Source organism: Drosophila yakuba, chromosome 2L (assembly GCF_016746365.2).
Source record: "Drosophila yakuba strain Tai18E2 chromosome 2L, Prin_Dyak_Tai18E2_2.1, whole genome shotgun sequence".
NCBI lineage: Eukaryota > Metazoa > Arthropoda > Insecta > Diptera > Drosophilidae > Drosophila > Drosophila yakuba.
This window is the reverse complement of record NC_052527.2, coordinates 13,518,079-13,540,403: the sequence shown is the minus strand read 5'-3', so window position 1 is coordinate 13,540,403 and position 22,325 is coordinate 13,518,079. Positions and strand designations below refer to the sequence as shown.

At 41.0% G+C, this 22,325-nt stretch overlaps 3 protein-coding genes across 5 annotated transcripts in view; 1 reads left to right on the top strand and 2 right to left on the bottom strand.

The window, feature by feature from the left end:
- The window catches only part of LOC6528113 (beta-1,4-glucuronyltransferase 1), a 33,204-nt gene extending 13,202 nt beyond the window's left edge, over positions 1-20,002 (bottom strand). The window contains exons 1-3 of one of the 3 annotated variants that reach the window (XM_015198393.3): positions 19,854-20,002; positions 18,905-19,074; positions 7,251-7,270 (exon numbers count right to left, since the gene is read on the bottom strand). The gene's annotated coding sequence lies outside the window, so the exon portion shown is untranslated. Of the gene's footprint in view, positions 1-7,250; positions 7,271-18,904 lie in introns of all 3 variants that reach the window. The other 2 variants (XM_039371337.2, XM_039371338.2) reach the window with 2 other exon arrangements.
- On the top strand, positions 3,263-16,535 carry LOC6528112. Its single transcript, XM_002089143.3, has 2 exons — positions 3,263-15,956; positions 16,021-16,535. Exon 1 carries the CDS (start codon positions 3,363-3,365, stop codon positions 4,005-4,007), a length of 645 nt encoding a protein of 214 aa, XP_002089179.1. The 5' UTR covers positions 3,263-3,362; the 3' UTR covers positions 4,008-15,956; positions 16,021-16,535.
- A 667-nt stretch (positions 20,003-20,669) lies between the features above and the next one.
- Positions 20,670-22,087, bottom strand: LOC6528111. Its single transcript, XM_002089142.4, has 2 exons — positions 21,775-22,087; positions 20,670-21,714 (listed from the first exon to the last, which is right to left on the bottom strand). The coding sequence occupies exons 1-2, from the start codon at positions 21,987-21,989 to the stop codon at positions 20,967-20,969; spliced, it is 963 nt and encodes a 320-aa protein (XP_002089178.1). The 5' UTR covers positions 21,990-22,087; the 3' UTR covers positions 20,670-20,966.
- Positions 22,088-22,325: the final 238 nt, after the last annotated feature.

Genomic DNA, 22,325 nt, shown 5'->3' with positions numbered 1-22,325 from the left:
TATCAGCAACCAGCAGCAGGCATATAAGATAATACCCCATAGTTCAAGCGGAAGAGTGGTTCGGGGTCTGATTTTGCTGTATCCCGTTCCATCGCCCACATGGTGGCATGTCCATATGTGTGCCATGTGCAGCTCTAATCAATTCGAGTTCCATTTGCTTGAAAGGAGGGCGTGGCCAGCTTCCAACGAGGAATAACATTTAATTAGTGCTTAAAAAGGGGTAAGTAATTACCATTTGTGTATAAATAAACCTATTGGATAAGCAGTTTAATCTTATTTCACTTGTGAACATCGCTGCATCCCGTTAATCCTGAAGAATACAAGTACAGCGAAAAGGTTTAACCTTCAATTCACTTAAAGGGATGCTGTTTTCTTTCTGTTGCTTGGTGATTAGCTCCACCCTAAAAGATTTTTACAACTGGCAATTAAACACACAAGTTGCTTCCATGGTTGCCCGCCGTCTCCGCATCTTGAACCCTCGAGGTTCGATCGGCATGTTAATTACCCTACGAGTGCCGGGTATGCTGGACGCTTTGAAAAGTATGCTGCGCACATGACTCCAGCATAAATCGCGCACTCCCTTTGGGTGAGTAACAGGTATGTGGTAGTCGAGGCACTCGATTATAGCGCGCTCGTCTGTTTCTGTCTGTCCTGCCTATTTATGGCGCTAACATTACTCAGACGCATGTCGCTGGATATTTGCTTTGGTTGTTGTTTTTTCTGCTGGCCGTACTTGAAGCCGAGCGGAGACAAGCAATTACAAAGGCAGAAACCTTGGCTTTGGCTTTGGCTGCGACTGAGGCTTTAGCTTCGGCTTCAATTGAGCCACGTCCGAGTATAGCAGCTTTTGCCTTTGCCTTCGCCAGCGGCTTTTCTTTTGGCATTGCGTGTTGCGCAGGCGCACAGCGTTTGCTGGACTTGTAGTTCGATTTTGTAGTTTTTGCCGCTGGCTGCTAATGCTGGCTGGCCCCTACAATTTGCCATATTTATTTTGTTTTTATTGAAAATAATAGCTGAGTGAGTAAATGGCTGAAACGGCTGACTGAAGAAGTGCCTGATTGAACGAACACAACTGACAACTGCGGCGACCTCTTTTGCTTGGAATCTTCAGTAGTCTTTCATAATTTATGGTCTTTTCAGATTTTAAGCAAATGGGTAATTTGGCTGCTGAGCCTTGAAGGCCATTTGGACTAATGAAGGTTTAGAAATCGATGGGCAGTGACTAGGATTGACTAAATAATTTAGATAAACAAAATATATAACTCACAACGAAGAACGCCGTAGTCAGACTCGTAGGCCATTACCTTTCTGCGGCACTGTTGTGCGCAATTGCATATTTCATCTTTGGGAAGACAAGCAACCAGTTTTATGATTCAGCTCGGGTCTGACCCAACTCACAATTAATTTATGCTGAGCATCATTTACTCGTTTTCAGCATAAAACTAATTAAAAAGCCTTGACGCTTGCTTATACAAATTTAACAAAAAGCACTTATTCATTTAATGCCATTAAGATGTTGATTGTCTTTTCTCGTATTGTGCGTCAGTGTCTACCAGAGAATTTGCGAAATTTTATAAGGGGGATTAATTAATCTTTACAACTTATGTTGTAAAGACTATGAAATCACCAAGTAGTAATATTAATCACTGCTAAAACGGGTTGAGCTGTATGAGGCTTACTATGTGAAGGTAATCATTTGAAACTCCGCAGTCAGGTTAAAAAAAGAATATAGAAAACTTGTAATTCCTGATAATACATTTTCTTAATAGCAATTCAATGTAATTTTGGCGAGAAAATGGTTCACTTAAGCATGCATTGCATTCAAGTTCGGTTTTATGGTAAGGAGTTAAAGAGTTAATACACAGATTTGAGTAAGAGAAACACCTGCAGAACCCGTGGCTTGCCAAACGGCTATTAAACTCATGGAATTACTTTCTGGGAAGTACTTAAGCAGAAAGATTTAGCTTTAAGTGCCCCGTACCCCCTTCCCGCCGACCAAGGCAATTTGATTTATTAAAGATCTTACTCGGGCCGTAATGCTGAGTACATCAAAGTCATGTTAAGCATATGGCGTACTAGACGTCGAAGATACAAGGCGGAGGAAGGTGAGGGGGCTCGCACTAGCTGTCTTGGCCATAAAGATAAGCACACCAAAATGGTCTTTAAGTGGCAGTGTTTAGAGAGGTCTTAATGAGGCTAAAAAACGAACACAGAAATTGTCACATTTCCCGGCCAGCGGAGGGGGACGGGGACACGCAGACAGAGTAAGTGAGTAACTCATGATCCCTCCACGATAAGGACAGCCACACCAGAGGCCACTTAGGCCAGAAATGTAACATCAGGCTCGCCGCAGCAGAAATTCAAACTTGAAGATGCATTGATAGATTAACCGCACACTCTCGCCAGTATCGTATCAGATGCAATATTCCGTTCCCATCCGTGACAGGCGTTGCATGAGTATCGATTACCGACGCGATGGGGCCGGCCACTTCTCATACCCTGCGTTCTTGGAAGAACTATTTTTAAATAACTATGTGCTCCCTAATTGGATACTCATTGGTCTCTCGACTGCTTCTATGCGCGACTCCACTGGCCTGGCCAGTAAAAATAGCACTGCTGTAATGAAATGAACAAAAAGTATGGATGGACGCAGTGGGCATCACTTACTATATATAGTATACACTCGAGACCGTGAATAACAACCAAATCTTATAAGTAATAAGCTTACATTCAGAAAGCTCCGATCAGACTGAAGCATTCGCGTGTTGAATGTTCTAAGATATAATTGCAACTAAAAACAAAGCGTTTGCCTTTGTTTTCCCACTAGTTTGGTTTAATGCCCTCCTACGATAAAGGGCCACAAGGATGCAACTAGAGGTCCGGTCCATCCATCCAGTGGACGGCTCACTTTTCGGACTGTCATTAATGGCGCCGCCGCTCATTTGGCCTACAAACCAAAAAAGAAAACTACTATGTACAGCTAGCCAGAGAAACGAAACGAGTTCTGTGTTCTATCTCTGGATTTCGTCGGCGGCGTTTTGCGATCCCCGCCTTTTGGGTGGTGACTATGAAATTGAGCCAAGCCGGCCAGCAGCATTTTGTTGGCCAGGCCAAGGAGGAAGTTGCAGTGCAATTATGCGGAGGCAACGCCCGCCGATCCCAGGCAGCGGCAGTGATTTCAAGGCTCGGCGGTAAGTGCCATCTAGTGATAGCTGCTTGGTGGGAACGGCGCTACAAGTTCGAGATCTGTGAGATCATTGTCATCGAGTTGTTTCGCATTCCAAGTATTTGTAGGCCTCTGACACCTCGCACACACACACACAAAATTCTAAAAGTGATTTCTTGCCGTCTAAGAGGCCGCCATGCCAACCTTAAAGTTGCGTATCGGTCTGCCCTCGAGGCGAACGATGAGCGGCATCTGCATCTGCGGAGCACTGGCCTCCATCTCGGGCCTGGCCTACATGCGCTGGAGACTGGAGGACCGTGTGCGCCAGACGGAGTTCTACCAGTTGGCCATCCAGCAGCTGCGCCAGCACAGTGGAGCCGTGGGACTGCTGGGCGAGCCCATCAAGGAGTCCGGCTTCAATCTGTCCAACGAGAAGAACCGCTGCGACGAGGACAAGGCTCAGCTGCAGTTTAATGTCCAGGGTCCCAAGGACAGGGGCACCGTCTACTTCTGGGCCTCAAACAACCAGAAACAGGGCTGGCTGATCGATCGCCTGGAGCTCGAGACGAAGCAGCATCCAAACACCCGCTACCTGCTCAAGAAGCCCCCGAACTACGCCCTGCTCAGCAGTGATGGCGATCCGGATCCCCCAAATGCCGAGTCCTCCGAGGAATCCCAGCAACCGCAGACGCCACTCGAGCCACAGGAGCAGGAGATGGAGGAGAAGGAGCAGGAGCCGGCAGCCCATCAGCACCCCAGTATTCAGAACAATCCGCCGCAGCAACTGGATCAGCGGCAGGGTCAGGAGCCAGTGCCTCATGTTCACACGGCGGAGGGCTGATGAAATCGGTCCAACTCTCGAGATGCGCTCTTCAACTGTAAACGGCTATTTTGGAGTTCAATTACTCAGTGCTTTCAGTTCATCCAGCTAATTATTTATTAAAGTATATCGGTTATAGTTACTTGGCGTATTTGGTATTGAACTTGGAAGCGTAGTTTATTAGTTTAAGTAACCAAGTCAAATTGACCGCATAATGAAATAGATACCTAAAGTTTATTTTTACAGGAAAGTAACATAAATGAAAATGTCTGTATTCTAGAACCAGTGAAGAGGAAAAGTTCTAATTTACTTGAAATGATTTTTGCGCATGAATGCGACTCACAGAATTTTAGCAATGTCATTTTGTTCTAGCTTTTGTTGGCCTGGCAAGGGTTGTGTAAAATGAAATAAATTGTATTTTATGTAGATATTTGTTGGCTATTCTTAGCAGTCTGTTGGCTTTCTTTGAGCAGTGACATTTACAAACGAATGAGATTTGAAATAAATAACTGCCACATATTTACGGGGACCATGAAAACATTTAGAGCAAAACTCTGAAACGATTAGGGGGTTTGGGCACCCAAGACCTATGTCAGACATGCTTTTTGAGATGCAGGCATGCGGAAAAACTACAGAAAACACGTAGTAAAAACTTAATTTAATTTATTTAGCATATGGGCAATGGTTTTAGTTAGATGATATTTTTGCAGTGACCAATACTCCAACCGTTGTTGCGATTGTTGCGATTTCATTGCTTCATTTGGGGCGCTATCTGGGTGCGTGGTAATTAAATTCGTGATTTTTTTAGTTTCTTTTCATTGCCAGTTTCCCGCCTCTTTTGTGGTAATGTTCGCCTCTCCTCGAGATGTTATTAAAAAGATAATCGCAATCTTAGACATTTTATTTGCCGCTTTTTCCCTCTTCATTTCGTGGAAATTAAATGGGGGCCGCGGAAGGGGGCAGGTTGCTACTTCTTGTTACCTTGAGAGTTCAACAAGCCAAGACAAGGAAGCAACAAAAAGTCAGAAGCAATTAAGGCACACAAACTCAACTCTGAGGTCAGGCAGGTGACCAGTAGTCCGCGGCGATGAGATGGGAGATGGGTTGCTTTTGTTTGCACAATAAAATTCGGCTCGAGGAACGAGAAACGAGCCATATTCATATATTTGTGCGTGTATTTGCGATTGTTCACTCGGTCATTAAGCATTTGATGCAGCAAATTGAATGCAAATGCCTTTTATTGCTATTTAGTGTGTTAGCTATTGTGTTCTGCCATTCATTCAGCAGCAATTATGAAATACAAAGCATTGTATGCTAACAATTTCAAAAGATAAAAAAAGCAGAACAGAACAATAACATCATTTGAAACAATTACCACTTTATAGTTCAGGATTTTTTTAGCATCAAATTTGTTATTTTAAAGCACAATTATTGAGGTCATAAAATGCGGGCCACAAGTTTAACGAACTCTCTACAATATACTTTTAATGTATGCGCTCTTATCTTATATTCATGGGCTTCCGTTCAAGTATCTTTATATTGCTTAGCGAAAAAAAGCAATTGAATTTACATGGAATGTGTGTTCGAATGAGAAAAAAAACAATACAGTGAAAAGTAAACCGAAAGTCATTCCGAGAGAAATCTGTGCAAATGAAGAAAAGGTGTCAAGAACTTTATTGACAAGCAGTCCTCAAGCTGTCAGGCTTTCGAAGAACCATCATAAAAAACCCGGACCGCAAACCAAGATCTCGAGATCCCAAGAATACCAGTGTAGGAAGCAAAAAAAGTCGAAAAAAGCGCCAAACAAACTTCAAACGTGACAAACAGCCGGACGGAAAAAGGCACAAATAGCTTTTTTCCATCTGGCAAATGAACTACGTGAAAGTTTTTACAACTGGCACTTTGGGTTCGTTTTAATCCAGTTTAATATTGTTCGGTTTCGCTACTTGTCATAAAAATCGACCGGACCAATCCACACTTATTGAGTTCAAAGTCACACGATCAGGCCGCGTGCCATGCGATTCCAATACAAAATGCTATTGCCGAGTAACGTTTATACAAAATGAAAAAAAAAAAAAAAAAAAGAAACTAGTTCCCCATGTGGGCAGTGAAGTAAGCGATAGGTCGACATACTTTTCGAACTCACTGTCATTGGCAAGTAAATGGAGCAAAAGCGACATCGCACCCGAGGCTTATATGGCAAGTTGGGGTGGAAAGCGACTTAAGGCATGGGCGTAATTAGTGCTGGTTGGCATATTACTAATGGGTTCAATATGCACTCGTTCTCGCCTAAACACTCTAATTGGCAAATAAAACATCGTTTTGAAAACGCAGAGCTTATGAGATTGCTATCCTACCAGTGATTTGCCTAAATATTCAAGACCTCTCAACCTTCAATATTCGAAACTCGGTGTACCATGCATCCATATTTCTACTATTTCTACTATTCCACTTCGCTTTTGCGGCCCAGAAACTCATTTGCAGCTGACACAAACGGCGATGGCAGTCATCCAAGCCAGTTGCAATGAGCAACTGGGCAAATGGAAGTGGCTGCTTGGCTGGCGATGGAGATGGAGATGGAGATGGGTGGTTGGCCACAAATGCCAGCCATGGTCAATATCAGAAGCCGGCGAAGAGGTCTTTGGGCCATTCCATTCCAGAATGGCAGGGAAGAGTATAATGCAGAGGAGCGACGTGGAAAACGTGTGACACAAAATATCACTCTCATTTGGCGATGATGTTGCTGATAATCATGGCTGTGCAGTGCGGCGGGGAATAGTGACGGGTGTAAAGCAATTGCATTTATGTGGATAGTGACGAATGTCAACGGCACACGCTAATTAAGGTTAATGAAAACGACAAGCCGGGCTCAACAAAATAAAGCATGACAACAAACTGATGGCGGTGATTAACGAGGACAGCTAACTAAATTGGATGTCTTTATGTTTACTGCCGGATAATCCAAATTTTGGTGTTACCTTGCCCGAACCAGCGAAATTAGCATAGAGCATTTTGTTTTTCTGTCGCCTTTCAAAGTTTTCGACTTAGTTTTCAATTTTGGCACGTACTTCTGATCAATATGCCCCCTTACCCCCAAAAGCATTGCCCCAGATAAATCAAAACAGACCCTAATCTAAGAAAAATATTAATTTTTTACTTAAAACAGATGTTTACAGTAGAAAAACAGTCTAAGCAAAAACTAATCTTCAGTTTGAGAAACGTAAGTTTATGATACAAACCAAGACTGAACTGGTAAACACTCACCTATTTTATTTTGCTAGTTACTGAAAAACAGAGAATAAGAATAATTAGTCAAATGTGATAAATCTAATTAGTCAGAAATAAATGTAATGTAATGATAAATGTAATTAGTCATATTCTAATGAATAATAGAATTGGAAGTTAATTAGATAGATATGTTGTACAATCATAGGAGTATATTTAAGCTTATGTAACTAGTTTTTAGACAGGATTTGAAATCAACCAAAAGCAAGCTAGGATCCCAGCACTCTTACATGCAATGCTAACAATGGATTTTGGGTTAGCTACACAATGTATTCTAAATAGGCCTCCGGCAATCTTCTACGCAATGCAGGCGAACCGTTAAAGTCTGCTTTAAAATGCAATTCAGCTGCATTTGGTCTGCTTAAAAATTGATGTGCAACCAAACACAAAGACGGTGTAGAGTAAGGCAAACTGCCTTTCTGCACATTTTCCCCGTCATCGTCTGCTGAATAAACGGTGCCCCGGGGATGCAGTGCAGCCAGGACTCCCAGCCTCAAGGTAGTTACCCGTTAGCAGGTGTGTACTTTGGACTTCTAGTGAGGAGCAGGCGAAGCTGAGTCAAAAGAAAACAAAGCAGGTTAACGCTGTTTTGTTCTTAAGAGGTTTAAGTTTAAAGTTTGCAAATGCTTTTCACCCAGTTTTGCAAAGATGATATGTACTTTGAAAAGCTGCTACTGCATCGAAAACAAATGCCAATTTCCTTTTATGTGGGATTTCAATAAGTAATTCGTGGTCACACATGGTTTGCCTGCTCATTGCAAATAGTGCAGCAGTCTCATACTTTTTTAAGTAATAGGGTTTCCTTACAAGCCGCCAGACTCCTTGCTCCCCATTTAACCCATAGAAGGGCTCAGCCCAGCTCAGCAGTTGGTCCTCGCCACTTGACTTCTCGAGTGGTGATAGGATTAGGGGTAGGGATGTTGCAGCAAGAGCAAACTCAACAAATAAAGTCATTTATCTGTTTTGTCTAGAGACATGAAGGAGATGGATGCACCCAGGCCAAGTGGAAGCCATAGGTCAGGTCAAGTCAAGAGCACTGTGGTTGAATAATAAGATTTTTCAAAAGTTTCTACAAGTGGAAACTTAAAGCAATACTTAACATGTGCACATAACACATTCCGAGCATTTTAAAGGACGAGAGACAAAGTTCAAATGCCAAGCAACAAATTTCAACAACCGCTCACACTATCAAAAATTCAAACCTCATATAGATAGCTTATGTTATCGCTTTAAACTGCTGCACTTCGTAGTTAAAATATTTAGCAAACCATAAGGCGCTTTCGCAGGGTCAGCCAACAAGGGAATATTAAGGATTCCGATGGCGGGTTGGGGTAAAAGGACCACAGCCTCAGCTGCTGCCAAGTTGTATGTCCGGAAGGCAATATCTGAATTCAGGTAACTGCGGACTCCAACCAAACGCCGCGCACAATGCAAAATTTATTAGGTTTGGCGAGAGGGAAAACCGAACGAAAGCAAAGTGGAAACTCGGATAGAGATGCCCTAGAATTGGAAAAGAAATGCAGCTAAGCTACTGCAAAGGATGACAAAAGAAATCAATCAATATCCGGAACTGGAATATAACTAATATTTTCTCATTTTCTGCAAACTAAAATTATTACGACTTTTTCAATCAACAGATAATAATAAAGTAAACACTATTGGTTTACATTTTATTGTTCACCGCCTAAGGAAAATCATGACAGTATAGTAAGGTATGCAATAAATAATAAATAAACCTTTAGATGAATATACTTGCATGTCAAGTAAGTGTGTTCACATATAGTGTGCCATTTTGAACCAGCAAAATCCACAACTGCAGGCAAGTCGATTCCGCGGTATTTTGCCCACTTTTGGGGACTCTGTATTTTCAGCTGTATCTGTGGTGAGGACGCTGAATAGGTCCTTGCATGGCTTGAACCAATAATAAAAACCCAACGGCCCAGATTTGTACTTGAATAGCCGAAGATTAAGCGAGTGTGCCTGGCACACCATGGCATAAAAGACTCTTAATGGTTTTCTTCGACGAGTCCTGTACAAAATGGACAATGCTCTACACTAATACGGGCTAAGAAGTAATACTAAGTGAGTAAGCCACCAAGTTACAGCCCAAAATGTTAATTAAATTAGCTGCAAATGAACCATGGACTAACAAATCAAACTACCTATAATGGGGTGATTGCATGTACATTGCAGACAAATTTGTCTGACGCTCGTAATTTTAATTAACAGAGCAAATAAACTGTGCGTTTCCCCGGGGAAGCATTCGCCTGGCTAATGGAATACGTTGGGACTACGGGCAATATATACTATATAAATATATAGGCACTATATATAAACTAGGCACTTACATAACGATACCGGCAGCCAGACCAAAGCAAACATGTTTACCCGATCTGGTGGGCGGGGTAGAGAAATAAAAGCGAAATTGGATGGTCGAACGGCATTGGCTAGTGAAACTGAGTCTCTGGTCGGAAGCTAATTAAAATTAGCGTATTTCAAAAACTTTTTTCAATGGAAAGCGCCGAAAAAATACCGCAACCCTTAGGAAAACTTAAAAGGAAAATGACCGAGTGGACTTAGTTCGCAGATGGGAAAGTGTCTACTAAGTAGAATGCTTTACACAAGTGCACTTTAAATTGCATTCAAAATTAATTGAGTTTCCAGCAGCGCAGTCTGTAGACATAATCAGCTTCATTTTAGTGAAAGGGTAAGTTGCAACCACCCAATACACTGCCAAATAATTGCTCGAAAAAGGTATTTATTTAAAAAATAATAACTATAGGGAAAAAGGGTTGAGCATGAAAACAGTTTCGTCTTTAAGAACATCCACTAATTAAAAACTATGTTTACGTGGAAAATATGCCTGTATACATCAATTCTAATAAAGTAACTGAGGCAGTTGCTCTTTCGTTGATAAGAAGTTGTAAAACATGTCAAGTCATACATTTGGTTTCCGCAGAAGGAAAATTGAATTTGGGTACCAATTTCTTAGATACGTTATCTTGGAATTGGAACAAATCAGAACCGTGCTTTGACGTTGTACCAAAAACAGAAGTTTCTTAAGTGGCACGATGAATGGCCAATTAAAAAGTACATCCAACTTCTAACAGCAAATGGCTTTTAATTCCTAGAGCCTCTAAAAGCCCCTTTAGATTTAATTGCTCTTGAAAGAAAATCCGTGTAAACAGTGTTATTTGCTATTTAATGAGCCGCATGGAGTATAAAAGGATTATTGTACTTGAACACAAAGAGGGTTTGCTTATAAATTCATACAAGTTAATGATTGAATATTGAACAGAATATAAACAGTTTAAAAAACCCATTTTTTCCACCATTAGGGTGTATGGTGTATGGAAAATTGATAGTAGGTTTGTTGAAGGTTGCCGTTGGGCAAAAGATAAGATTAAAAAGCCGTGAGCTATATACCTTGAAAATTAATGATATTAGTACGTGCCTATCAAATCAATACACAAAAGCGTTGAAAAGTAAAAGGAACCGAGATTAGCCAACATAAATAAGTCAAATATTTTACTCTGATATGTTTTATGGTCCGTTATTAAGTTGAAAATGTTTGTCTTTTCTATTGATAAAGAAAAAACCTAAGGATTACATTGCACGAATATGACAAGTATTCCTTTACAATATATAAAATCTTGAAATGGACGTACATAATATTTCACGGACAGTTTACCGAGCGGAGTAGGAAATTACTGCAAATTTCAATTACACTTAGCACTTTGTATGTAAATTGAATGGACTGATAAATATTACACACGCATCGTGCCTGAGGCGGCAATCAGTCAAAAAGAAAAAACAACAACCAACCTGAGAGATGGCCAAAAGCATTGGGGCCTTAAAAATACATATGACAGTCGCATGAGCAGCCGAAGGCAAAATAAAAAAACGCAAAAAACCCACGACCATTTGAGATTCTGACGGGGCTAACTCGATTTGCATATATTTCTCTTTCCATATGACACAGCTGCCTGTTAATTTCGAACATTTTTAAGCGAATATTCATCTTAAAGAGATGATTGCCCTTTTTGTAAACTTTCAATTCCGGAAATAAACGAATTTTAAATGAAGATATTTTTGTTATTTGGTAGACAAGCCTCAGCTGCACAGCGAAGCAAAGGGGATTTTAAAAACTTTCTCAATGGCCGCCTAATCATGATGGTTATCAGGTCTTACCCCAAATATTTTCCAATTACCAAATCACATTTCACGATGAACTGGGCAGGTTTTTGTTTAATTGAGCACTAACGCAATCAATCTCACAAGACATCGTCTAATTTCAAGTCCATTGTGTGTGAAGTTTCAGTTACGTTTGAAAATGGAGGCTGTGATGACAAAAAGATGGTCTTTGACACGCAACCTACAAGATAATCTCGTCTAACACTTAATTAGTCAAATTTCACATTACATTAGAGCCTGGAAACTTCACTGACGAAGAGAAATGCGATGAATGTGCAAGGTGCTGTAAAGATAAAGGAATCATCATTATGACGATGACGATGTGGCATGCTGCAAATAACATCAAGTCAAACCGAAAACTCGTGTAAGGAAAAAGTTCGAATACAAGTGTCAGTCTGGAAGGAAGCAAAAACAGGACGCCCCTTTCGTTTGCGAAAATGTTGGGTCCAAATTACACAGATAGCCTTACAAACAGACAGGGACACAGTTTGAGGAAAAACTTTTCTTTCTCCTAATTCACGGCTGTCACTCTTCGAGTTAAGTAACACGAAGAAAAAAGTGACGAGCTGACGTTATCAATAAAACACACTGAAGCGCACTTGAGTTCAATATAAAATCGAAAATCGAATATACCAAAGGAATTCTTGATGCCAACAAATGGGTAGGTGGTATCCACTTTGTGGTCCTAGTTAAGCCCCTCCCACCCGTATCTTAAATAATAAAAACAAAATGGCAACCGTTCTGCGGATGAGCAGTAACTTGGCTAGAATGGCTCTGGCCTCCATTATGATGAACCGTTTGCGGGCTCGGCGGTTTACGAGGATTTAGGTTGTAAATGGGTTTTAAAGTGCAGTTTAAGGTGAAAGCATGGCCACGTTTAACAGCAGGTTGGTATACTAAAAAGTAGAGAATGGGTTACGACTAAATAAACTTTTCAGTCGATACTCAAACTTCTTTCGAAGCCAATTTTTGATGAGCTGTCAGTGGCTTTTCATTTCTTCTATCTTCTGCTGACCATTTGAAGCTTTGAGCTTTGGGCCACTCAGTCGGGACGAAATAAAAATCACTATTTTCATTCAACTATGGAAACTGGGTGGCCCCTTCCCGGAACAAAAACTGATTTATGATGTCTGCCACACCACACACTCGCATTCCATGGAGCGCTGAAAGTTATGCAACATCAGCCTGTGGGCCACAGGGCGAATTACCATTTGGTTTACCCGCAACTCCGTTTACTGCGCCCCATTCCATTAGTGGGCGTGGCACCGTGGTAGGTGTCAGCTTCCTGCCACTGGGCGTGAAAATGGCCCGAAACTACGCCACACTTCCAGTTCCGTGGCTTTTGGCCATACTTTTTTATTAACAATCATAATTCATATTTATTAATGTGCTCAATTTGTTGTTAATGACATTACCCGCCTTTGGCGGCGATATCCTGTGCCTTTGGCCTGCACAAGGATCCATTGTCGACACCCAGTTGCCGTCATTATTTTTTCGCCTGTTGGCTGCGCACGGATGTTTGGCAAGCAGGTCGTAATGGATGACTCCTCTCGAGGTGGCATATTGATTTACCGGCTGGATGCTTCAGTGGGCCGATATGTGGGAGTCCAGCCATCCAGGGGTAAACTCCGCAATGTTTTGATAAAATAAATTACCATTCGAACGGCTTTCGATAAGTATTTTGCATGAACGTTTTTCATTTGCTTTATTAAAGCTTAAGTGGCATGATATTAAATAAAATTTAATCATAATAAATCCTAATTATTCCGGAATTTGTACAAAAGGAGTCTTTCATAATTTTATATATTCATACGTGAAATTATGATTTTGAAAACAGGCTAAGTTTGCAGCATGTTGGTCAAGGACATTTTCATATTTCATGCAACGCTTATCCTTTTAAGCAGCTCGTCGTTCTCTCATGGTAACCAGTTAAAACAAATCTCTCAGGGGCACTCATTAAAAAGGCCACTACAACAGCTGGCGAGCAAAATAAAATAATTAAATAAGTACCACTAAAACTAGCAGGGCAAAATATGAATCTTTAAAGACATATGTACATTCAAAATGCACCCACAAGTAATTAGTTTTTTGCCAGTTTTCAAGATTTTGGTATCTTTTTCTCAAACGCGTTTTGGCATCATGAAAAATGGGGTTTCGGCACACTAAATTACTAAGAGAATATGTACATTGTCCCAATTTTAAACAGACTTCCCGCAGCGACCGTTGAAATTTGTAAAGATTTATTCTTACCGGATTTTAATGAGTCCTCAAAAGCAAAACTAAAGTGGGTGGGTAGTTTATGAAGGCAATTTGTCAGTACTTGTATGCGCAACAAGAACCTTAAGTACGTTGGCATATTTTTCACAGGCAAAAAAGAGAGACAACAAAAAAGGCAAATAAGACAAAGGAACATATTCCGTGCACGTTAAGTACCGTCTATTTAACAACCCCAACAAACTTTGTCGCTCTGAAAATACAAAAAAAAATTTAGTTTCCCTAATTAAAGATGGTTTAATTTCCTTGGTACATTTTCTCTGCAAATTAAAAGGAAACCAGCTATTTGAAATGTTACCAACTTTTATAAGTCATACAGTTTGCATTATTATATCTATAATATTACGTTTTTGCATTGTCGGAAATCTGATATTATATTTCCGAGCATGCTGAACGTTATGTCCTTACCGCTCATTCATTTTCAATGGCGCTTAATAAATTGAAAAGGCTCTAGTCCTCTCAGTTCAATCAAATGCACAGATCGCCAGCCGAAGGTCCATTCTATGCCTATTCATGCAGCCTCCTTACCTCTCAGCCACTATCGATTTAAAAGCCACAAGCGCCCTTGTTCTTGGCCTGTGACAGTCTGTGCGTGAGGAAAAGCTTTTAAGTAATCAAGAACACGAGAATGCAGCTCAAAACTAAAATGTGTTTTTCACTAATTCACTTAACAGCAAGCTGCTCAGCCTGAATCTAAGCCGAATTGCGGCACAGTGTTCAAATCCCATCAAAGGTTGTGCCCAGGCTCACAAGACGGGTTCTTTGCCAGCTTAGCTGGGGACAATAAGTGATGAAATTGGTTTCCACTAAGGACTTCCCGCATTTTTTGTCCCTGTCCACGGCATGTGTGCCACAGTGGTCACATGGTGCTCACGTCCCTGTACTCAGACACTCAGACACACACACAAATGCCACCACAACCTCAGCAGCACATTCACGAACACAAAGCCCGTGGCCCAAGTCTATGTCAAGTTTGAGTGGCTGCCACACTCCATCACCCATGGTCCATCCTCCTAGTCTTATCTCTAAGCCCTCCCAACCGCCTGCACTTAGAGAAACGATTCCGTCAACACATTTCGAGCATTAGGACAAGCTTGACAATATCTGGAAAAGTACTCCCTTGGCCGAACACGAGTATACTCTAGCACCTACTACCTAGTTTTTAAGAAAAGGTATGCCATCTGAGACATGGAATGCGGAAATTTGTCACATTTTTCTCCAGGTACAAAGAAACTGACAACACAGGCGGCTTTTCCACTTGGAAGCCTGCCAAAAACTACACACAAGCTGCACAGACGAAGAGCATAAGTGATGGCGGTAAAGGCAAACGAATTTTAATTAAATTTCTTTCTCTTCCCCACTGAAGTGCTACCTCTTGGCCGCTTACCATTAGAATATAAATATTAAAATCAAATACATGCTTGCCTTTCAATTTCTTATTTATACCATTTTAAAGGTTCAATCGAGTTAAGACGAGGCGCAGTCAAAACAAACAATAATAAAGCAATAAACAACAATAGCAACAGTCTGTCCTTAGTAAGCAACCCTTTTGCATAACAATAAGGCAACTCTGGCAGAGCCAACCAATGATTTGTGCAAATGCCTTCAACGTCGCCTTCAAGTTCTTCACTTTTTTAGCCGACAAACATTTTCTCTCGTCGCTCGAACTGTATATATTTGCATAATAATTACAACTAAACTTTTGCTGCTCGAGCATGAAAAGCGACGCTGTGGAGGAAAGTACTACATAAATATTGCCAGGCGCCTGAATTCAGTCAATGCGCCCTGATGAAAATGTGCCATCTTAATTGTGTCGTTTGCTGGAATACCTCTTTGTCTGTAGCTCTAGATGCATCTTTCAAATAGAATAATTGAACATTAAAAAAACATATCAGCTAGTTTCAGTATGAGCTTCGCTTCTGTTTGTAGTCATGCAATATAGGTTTTTATACATAACTCAATTCTGTTTTTTTTGATAATTTGGAGATGTATATTTTTCAATCTTTGAAGGTTATATATCTAAAACGGCGAAGAAAAGGTGATTTAATAACTTAGGAACATTTGACCGAAACAAATTTGTTAACTAGGTGTAAGAAATTGCATTACCTTGCTAAAATTAAATGCACCAAAAAATCAAAAAAAAAAAAGTGTATTTAATGAAAAGAGGTTCATTTAAACAATTTTTGAGTCTGGTAAACAATATACCAACGTTCTCAAGTAAGCGCTACATAAAAAGCTGGTAACCAGAGTTGCCTAACGTCCGATTTAACGTGTTTTCCAGTAAACTGACTTTCATAGAGCACTCATCTAGGTGTTAGGAACCACCAGGCCAACTACAGCCCTTTAAACAACCCATTTTCCCTCGTTTCAATTCAATCAACCATTAAGCATAAGCCGCCGGCCGCCCAACTGGGCAACCCAGTGCTCGTCATGCTGACGATGACATGGCCCCTGGCCGTGGAGAAAGGTGTCGGAACACCGCACACGGGGCGCACCTGTCCCGCTCCCAATTCCAGTTCCGAACCCAATCCCTATCCCTAGCCACCACCCTTCTCCCCGGCGGAATACCCCTGGCCGTGACTGACTGACGGTTTTGCGTGCCGAACTGTTAGAGGAAGTTGGATAAACATTTTGTTGCCCTACAGTTGTCATGACAAAGCCGACTGCCCCATTTCATATTTGGCCTAAACAAGCGATACTGGGAACACAACGCTTGATGAGCACATTAATAAAATGTAGTAAAATACGAAAGCAAAAGATATTAATACCAATTATATGAAGTTTTGAATAACTGAATCTTTGATGTTCAATGCGTGACCTAAAAAGTTCACTTGAAGATACAAAAAAAGTTTTTTGAAATTTAATTGGGTCGCAAAGTTTTGCTTTCCAAATCAAACTTTTTATAATCATTTACGAATATAAAAATATATAAAAAACTATTTTAGGTATCATGAATAAACTAGAAGCAGTCAATTGCGCACCTGACTTTCTTGAGTTGTATGATGTATGTACGTTACAATTGACTTATTTCTAGGGTCTGGGTCTTGGAAAGTGTAAAACGCAAGGAAAACCAAATGAACAAAACTGCTTATTTGTGGTTTACCACAACACGGTAATGCAATACCGGTAAGAAATGCAGGGAAAGGGTTACAACTTCAACCCATGTGGACTACAAAATCTAGCTAATTTACAATTGAAAGAAATTGAATTGCTACGTTTTTATAAAAATTAGAATTTTGTTAACTGCAAAAAAAAAAAAACAAAAAGCTTGTTCATCTAACATTCATGTTTAGCTTTGTATGATGTGTAACACTTTTTACTATAATAATTATAGTTGGATAGATCTGCGTACACATATGTTTATATTTTAATTTTTCAATTTCATATCTCAATTTGGTTGTGTAAAATTAAAACTTTCCCACCAGAGTAGCGAAACACAAATTAAAACGGGTTTCTTGTCAACCAGTGTAGTAAATGCTGTGGCCTAAGATGATTCAGTTGTCTCCATGACAAACAAAATTTGTGTAAATGCATGTGAGCTTTGATGTTACGTCACTGGGGGTGTCAATTATATTTCAAAAGTCACCAGGCGGGGGGTATAAACTTTTCAGGTCAGAGGGGGAAAATGATAAATTAATAAAACCATAATAGCAATTTATTTTTTTAAAAACTTAAAATACACAAGAGGTGTTATTTACAAAGAAACAAGAATACAGGCGCAATAGTGGTTGCCCATATGGAGAATTTATCCAGAACTGTTTTCTCTTGAAAATCTCCCACAAATCACCCTTCTGGAATTTTCGTGGCAGCGATTATAAACTTCCGCTTGTGTAGAAAATTGTGTTTCTCGCTCCTTATCTAAAGACCAGAAATCTTTCCGAGCTATTCGTATCCAAGGTCCTATGTTCTACGTAATCCAATCACCGCAATGCGTTGGTATCGCCTTAAATTTACTTACTACACTTACTATAATTTCTTATCTACAATATGCGCCATCAGATATAAAATACTGAGTTCTGTGATGCGGAAAACAGCTCTTTTTTCTTGCTACACAAATATTTTCCATTATTGAGAAAAACATTTGTTTAGTTCGTTTGATTACCCAGAAAATGCTCGAATCATACTAATGGAGTAAATAAGTTGTGTTTATAAAGCACAAATATTTAATAATAGGGCGAAACACATGGAACTAAACACGTAAACTGTCGTATAATTGGCAAATATTTTATTAATAAACAGCAACACACAAGTTAAGTAGATCGTGTTAAATTGCCCGTTTGAACCACTTCACAAAAAAATGTTCATTTTTTATGGACAGCTCATGTCTATTTTTATACAACTAGCCCAGCTAACTGAAGATCCAAGCACCAAATACATTTTATAGAATTGTCAAATAACAATGAGAAGGCATTAATGTTTATAACAATGCGTGGTGTACAATTACCTAATACACTTCTATTTAGCAAACCTCTTATATTTATATTTATTCTTTCGACACCTCCAAAATCTATTTCTAATGCTCGTTTTATGCGCACGAGTTAAGTTATGTATTTTCGGGTGTTTGCTAAGTGACAATATTTAGCCACAAACGACGACAAGATTTATGTGGACTGCGGGGATTTAATGAGCTGTTTTGAAAGGAAACAAATGCCAAACAAATTTTTAATGGGTTAACAAATGTGTTTTTAATGTGAAAATTAAAACGCGATTGGAAAATGAAATTCATCAAATCGGTAGAAAACCAAAAACGATCTATCTCAGTTTTGCCAGCAAGAAATAATAAAAAAAAATAGTTATGATTTTGCCATAGATTCGATAATTACAGCCAAGAATCTTATCAACCTTATCATTCTAGTGGTCTAGACCCGCACGATTACTACAGAAGGAAAAACCCATACATGACTACGATCATGGGAAAATTCTAACAAATTAAAAGAACATTAAATACCATAAAGAATTATTGCACTTGAGGTGTTAACAATATGTACAATACGTTGAAAAACACATAAAGTTGGCCCTAAATGACTAGTGAATTTCAATAAAAAAGCCGGAAGACGTAGGAAAGCCAAATGAAGAGCGAAAAAAAGGGGCGAACAATGGGCGCCAGTTAGGCATAATGTATAAAATAAACTTTTGCAATTGTTAAATATTATTGTCGAACTTACATCACACACACAGCGAGGCAATTTTCGATTTTTGTGCTGCTGATGATGATGTCGATGATGATTTAGATAATTTCTATATTTCGATATTGCTGGTGGCCGCACGAATTTGAAATTTGATTTCCTTTGATTTGGCTTTGTGTTTCGTATTTTGTTGATTTTTTTTGCCTGCTCTTTTGGGCGAAACGAAAAGAAATCGCGCTGTTATTTCTGCTGTTTCTGTTTCTGTTTGTTGTTGCTGTCGCTTCGCTTTGCGTTGCTTTGCTTTGCTGACCGTTTTCTATGAATGAAAGAGGCACCGAGTAAAAGCAACAACTGCAACACACAACAGAGAAAAAAAACGAGGCGTGACGCGACAGCGGAGAAAAAAACCGAATCGGGTGAGAGGGAGTGGTGGAGGGGGGAAGGCGGGGCGAAGCGAAATGTAACGAAACGGGTTTTCACGTAGTTTGTAGCACAGTGTTGCGGCCCTGGAGAAAGAGAAACGGTGGAGACACGCAAAAACTTTTACACTGGCCTGCACACACCGTGCGAAAGGAAGAGATGGTGGGAGGAAGGGTGGTAGGGAGGCAGAGGCGAGGCGAGGCAGGGCTCAGCTGATTCTGATTGGGATTTTCGGGCATGCCACATGCAGCGGCAACAACAACAAAACAGCTCTCTCTCTCTTTCTCTCTCCCTCTCACTCGCTCCGACTCGCTCTCCTTGCTGCAAATCGAATTTTATGTTGTTTATTTAGGTGACGCTCGCGCACACATGGGCAAACATTTCAATCTGTGTGCTGCACACTTGTTTTTCCTTCTCTAGCACCGATTCCACGGCGATTTGTGCATTTCGCACAATCCGTTCGGCGATCTTTATCCCAATCGTTATCTTTATTTTTATCCCAGACAGGAAGGCTGGCTTTCTCCGCGCCGCACACACACACACAGCCACACTCGGCACTTGCACACACCTTGATGCGCTCCTTTGGCGAGCCACTCATTTGATTTAAAGGCCTTTTCCGATTGGCACGCGCGTCCGCCACCCGCACACACGCGCAAAAACACGACCGTTTCGCTTAAAGTCTCGAAATCGAATGGCATATTGCCAACTCCCGATATTTGCCGTTGTTGCGGCGTTGCCACTCGATGGTCTTGGTATTTCTGAAGTGTGACCGTGCCAATCGACTAGGAAAGCTCTTAGGTTGCTCTTAAGAACACTGCTGCTAACAGCATGTTAATTATATGTTAATCACATGTTAAATTTTTATGGTTAAGAGAATTTTTCAGCAAGGCATACTTGTTAATTTTAAATTTTGAGAAATTAAGGTTTTTAAAGATTTTGTATTCGTTTGGACAGCTGATTTACATAATAATAAGTAGATCCCATACATAAACATGTAACATCCGAAATGGAAAATATACAAAATTTAAAAATGTATACATTTTCGCCGCGTTCTGGCCACGGTCACACTGCTGCCCCACTAGGGTTGGTGCACAAATAGCCCCCGGTTGTTGCACACACTAAATAAAACAAAATTCAAACTAAATTGATTTTTCACAAACATTTCAGTTGAAATAATGTTTTACTTAGTTACTATTTAAAAATAAATAGGTTGCACCTATTAGTACTCGTACTCAAGCGGATATTCTTTAATTATCGCAATAGTATCCTTATAAAGTATACCTCTTTCTTATAATTTATTATTTCACCAGTTGCTTGCTTTTTGATTTTGAAATGTATCTTAAATCTAAATTAATCCCAACTATTTCGAAATATATTAGTCAAGTTTACATTTTAAACTTTTAATCAGTAACTGAACTTAACTTAAAGACCGTACAGAATTCTTTTACAAAGTCGGATTTTTTTTATACACATTATACATACGTTTTAATAAGAAAAGGTTAAGAAATAAAAATATCTTCGGTTCGCTATGCTGCTTTGTACGTCAAGTGAAATAGACTTCTGTGTCTGCGAAAGGAACGAAATGAAATACACATGGTCAAGCGACGAGACTCGACGTCCGCCGGTGGGACTCTGTTCTCTACTTAAACCTAAAGCTGGCTCATAATCATCACCCGACGTTCTAGTAGTCGCGATCGGGTTCCAGCTTAATGGCTCTCTGCTGTATTTGCGCCAGCAAGGCCTCCTGCCGCTCCAGATAGGCCAGGAAGTTCTGCTTCATGGTGATAAACTGCTTCTCCTTGTGCTCGAGCGCCTGCAGACATGCGTCATTCTGCTCCTCGAGCATCTTGTTCTCCTTGCGCAGCTCCTCCACTACGGCCATTGTGATCTTGCCCGTGTGTGGCAGAATACTACGACGCCCTCGTCGCCGTTTGGTCGCCGAACGTTCGGCGTCCGACAGGCCGTTGGTGTGGCACCCATATGGCGCCTCCTCTGCCTCGGGCAGGATGTGGTTGGCAGGCATGAGAGGGGCCCGCCGAATGGCAATGTCGGCGGCAGCTCCCTGCGGGCAGTGGTTAGCCGCCATTCCCAGTTGCGTTTCTGTGGGATTGTGTTCAGTCTTCACCGGCTGGTGTTGGTCGTCTTGCCGCGGCTCTGTCTTCACCACTGCGTGCACCATGGGCTGTGGATCGAGAAAGGCGCTTCCGTCCGGGTCGCGCTCGAACTTCAGGTGGGCGGCGGACGTGAGATGCAGTGGCGGCAGGGAGGGCAGATCCGCCCGTGCTCTCGCGGCGGCCGTCTCCAAGACATTGCGCGCGTGGAAGAGGTCCGTCGACGGCCTGGCAGGACGGAAGAGGCTGTCGATCAGCGGATAGAGGCGCCAGTCGGTCTGGAAGTCCGCATTGCCCTCCGCGCGGTTGCGCTCGTTTCTGCAAAGGAGGAATAGGGCATATCAGCACTTGGACGTGGCCAGAGCAGCTGCGACTTACAAATACTTGTTGCGGTAGCTGTTGATGCGCCGGCGAGCCTCCTGTTTGTTGAGACGCACGCCGTGCTGCTGCAGGCCGTGCGCGATCTCCCGGAAAATGGGCAGGTTGTCCGTGTAGGAGGGTATGTCGTGCAGGTGCTCGCGCCACAGCCGCACCAGCATCGCCTCCTCCAAGGAGGTGTAGTAGCGCAATCGCAGGTGCTTCTGGCCGCTCATTTTCCACTTCAATTCCGTGAAATCGCTAGCATCCAAACATTTTCGTACGTGACCAAGGACCAGTCGCGGAAAGCGCGGAAATACCAAGAACACTTTTGATGCGACCCGGCAGCAGGTGCAAAAGATACCACCAACGGTTTTTACTTTAACATACTTTTACAGTTCTTGAAATCTTCGGAAGTTAGAAAATATAATATGATTCTTATTTCGATCAAGCGACTTTATTTTTAATAATTATATCAATTATAAAATGTAGCCAATGCTATCTATAATGTTCCCTTGCTATCTAAGTGTTATGTTCTCAAATTGTAATGCGTATGAAAGTAAATTTTGTAA

What these genes read in the sequence shown, in the direction of transcription:
- LOC6528112 (XM_002089143.3), top strand. Translation starts at nt 3,363, where the DNA reads ATGCCAACCTTAAAGTTGCGTATCGGTCTGCCCTCGAGGCGAACGATG.
- LOC6528111 (XM_002089142.4), bottom strand. Translation starts at nt 21,989, where the DNA reads ATGAGCGGCCAGAAGCACCTGCGATTGCGCTACTACACCTCCTTGGAG. An exon ending in AGCTACCGCAACAAGTATTT is followed by an intron (nt 21,715 to 21,774) that starts GTAAGTCGCAGC and finishes CCTCCTTTGCAG; the next exon opens with AAACGAGCGCAACCGCGCGG.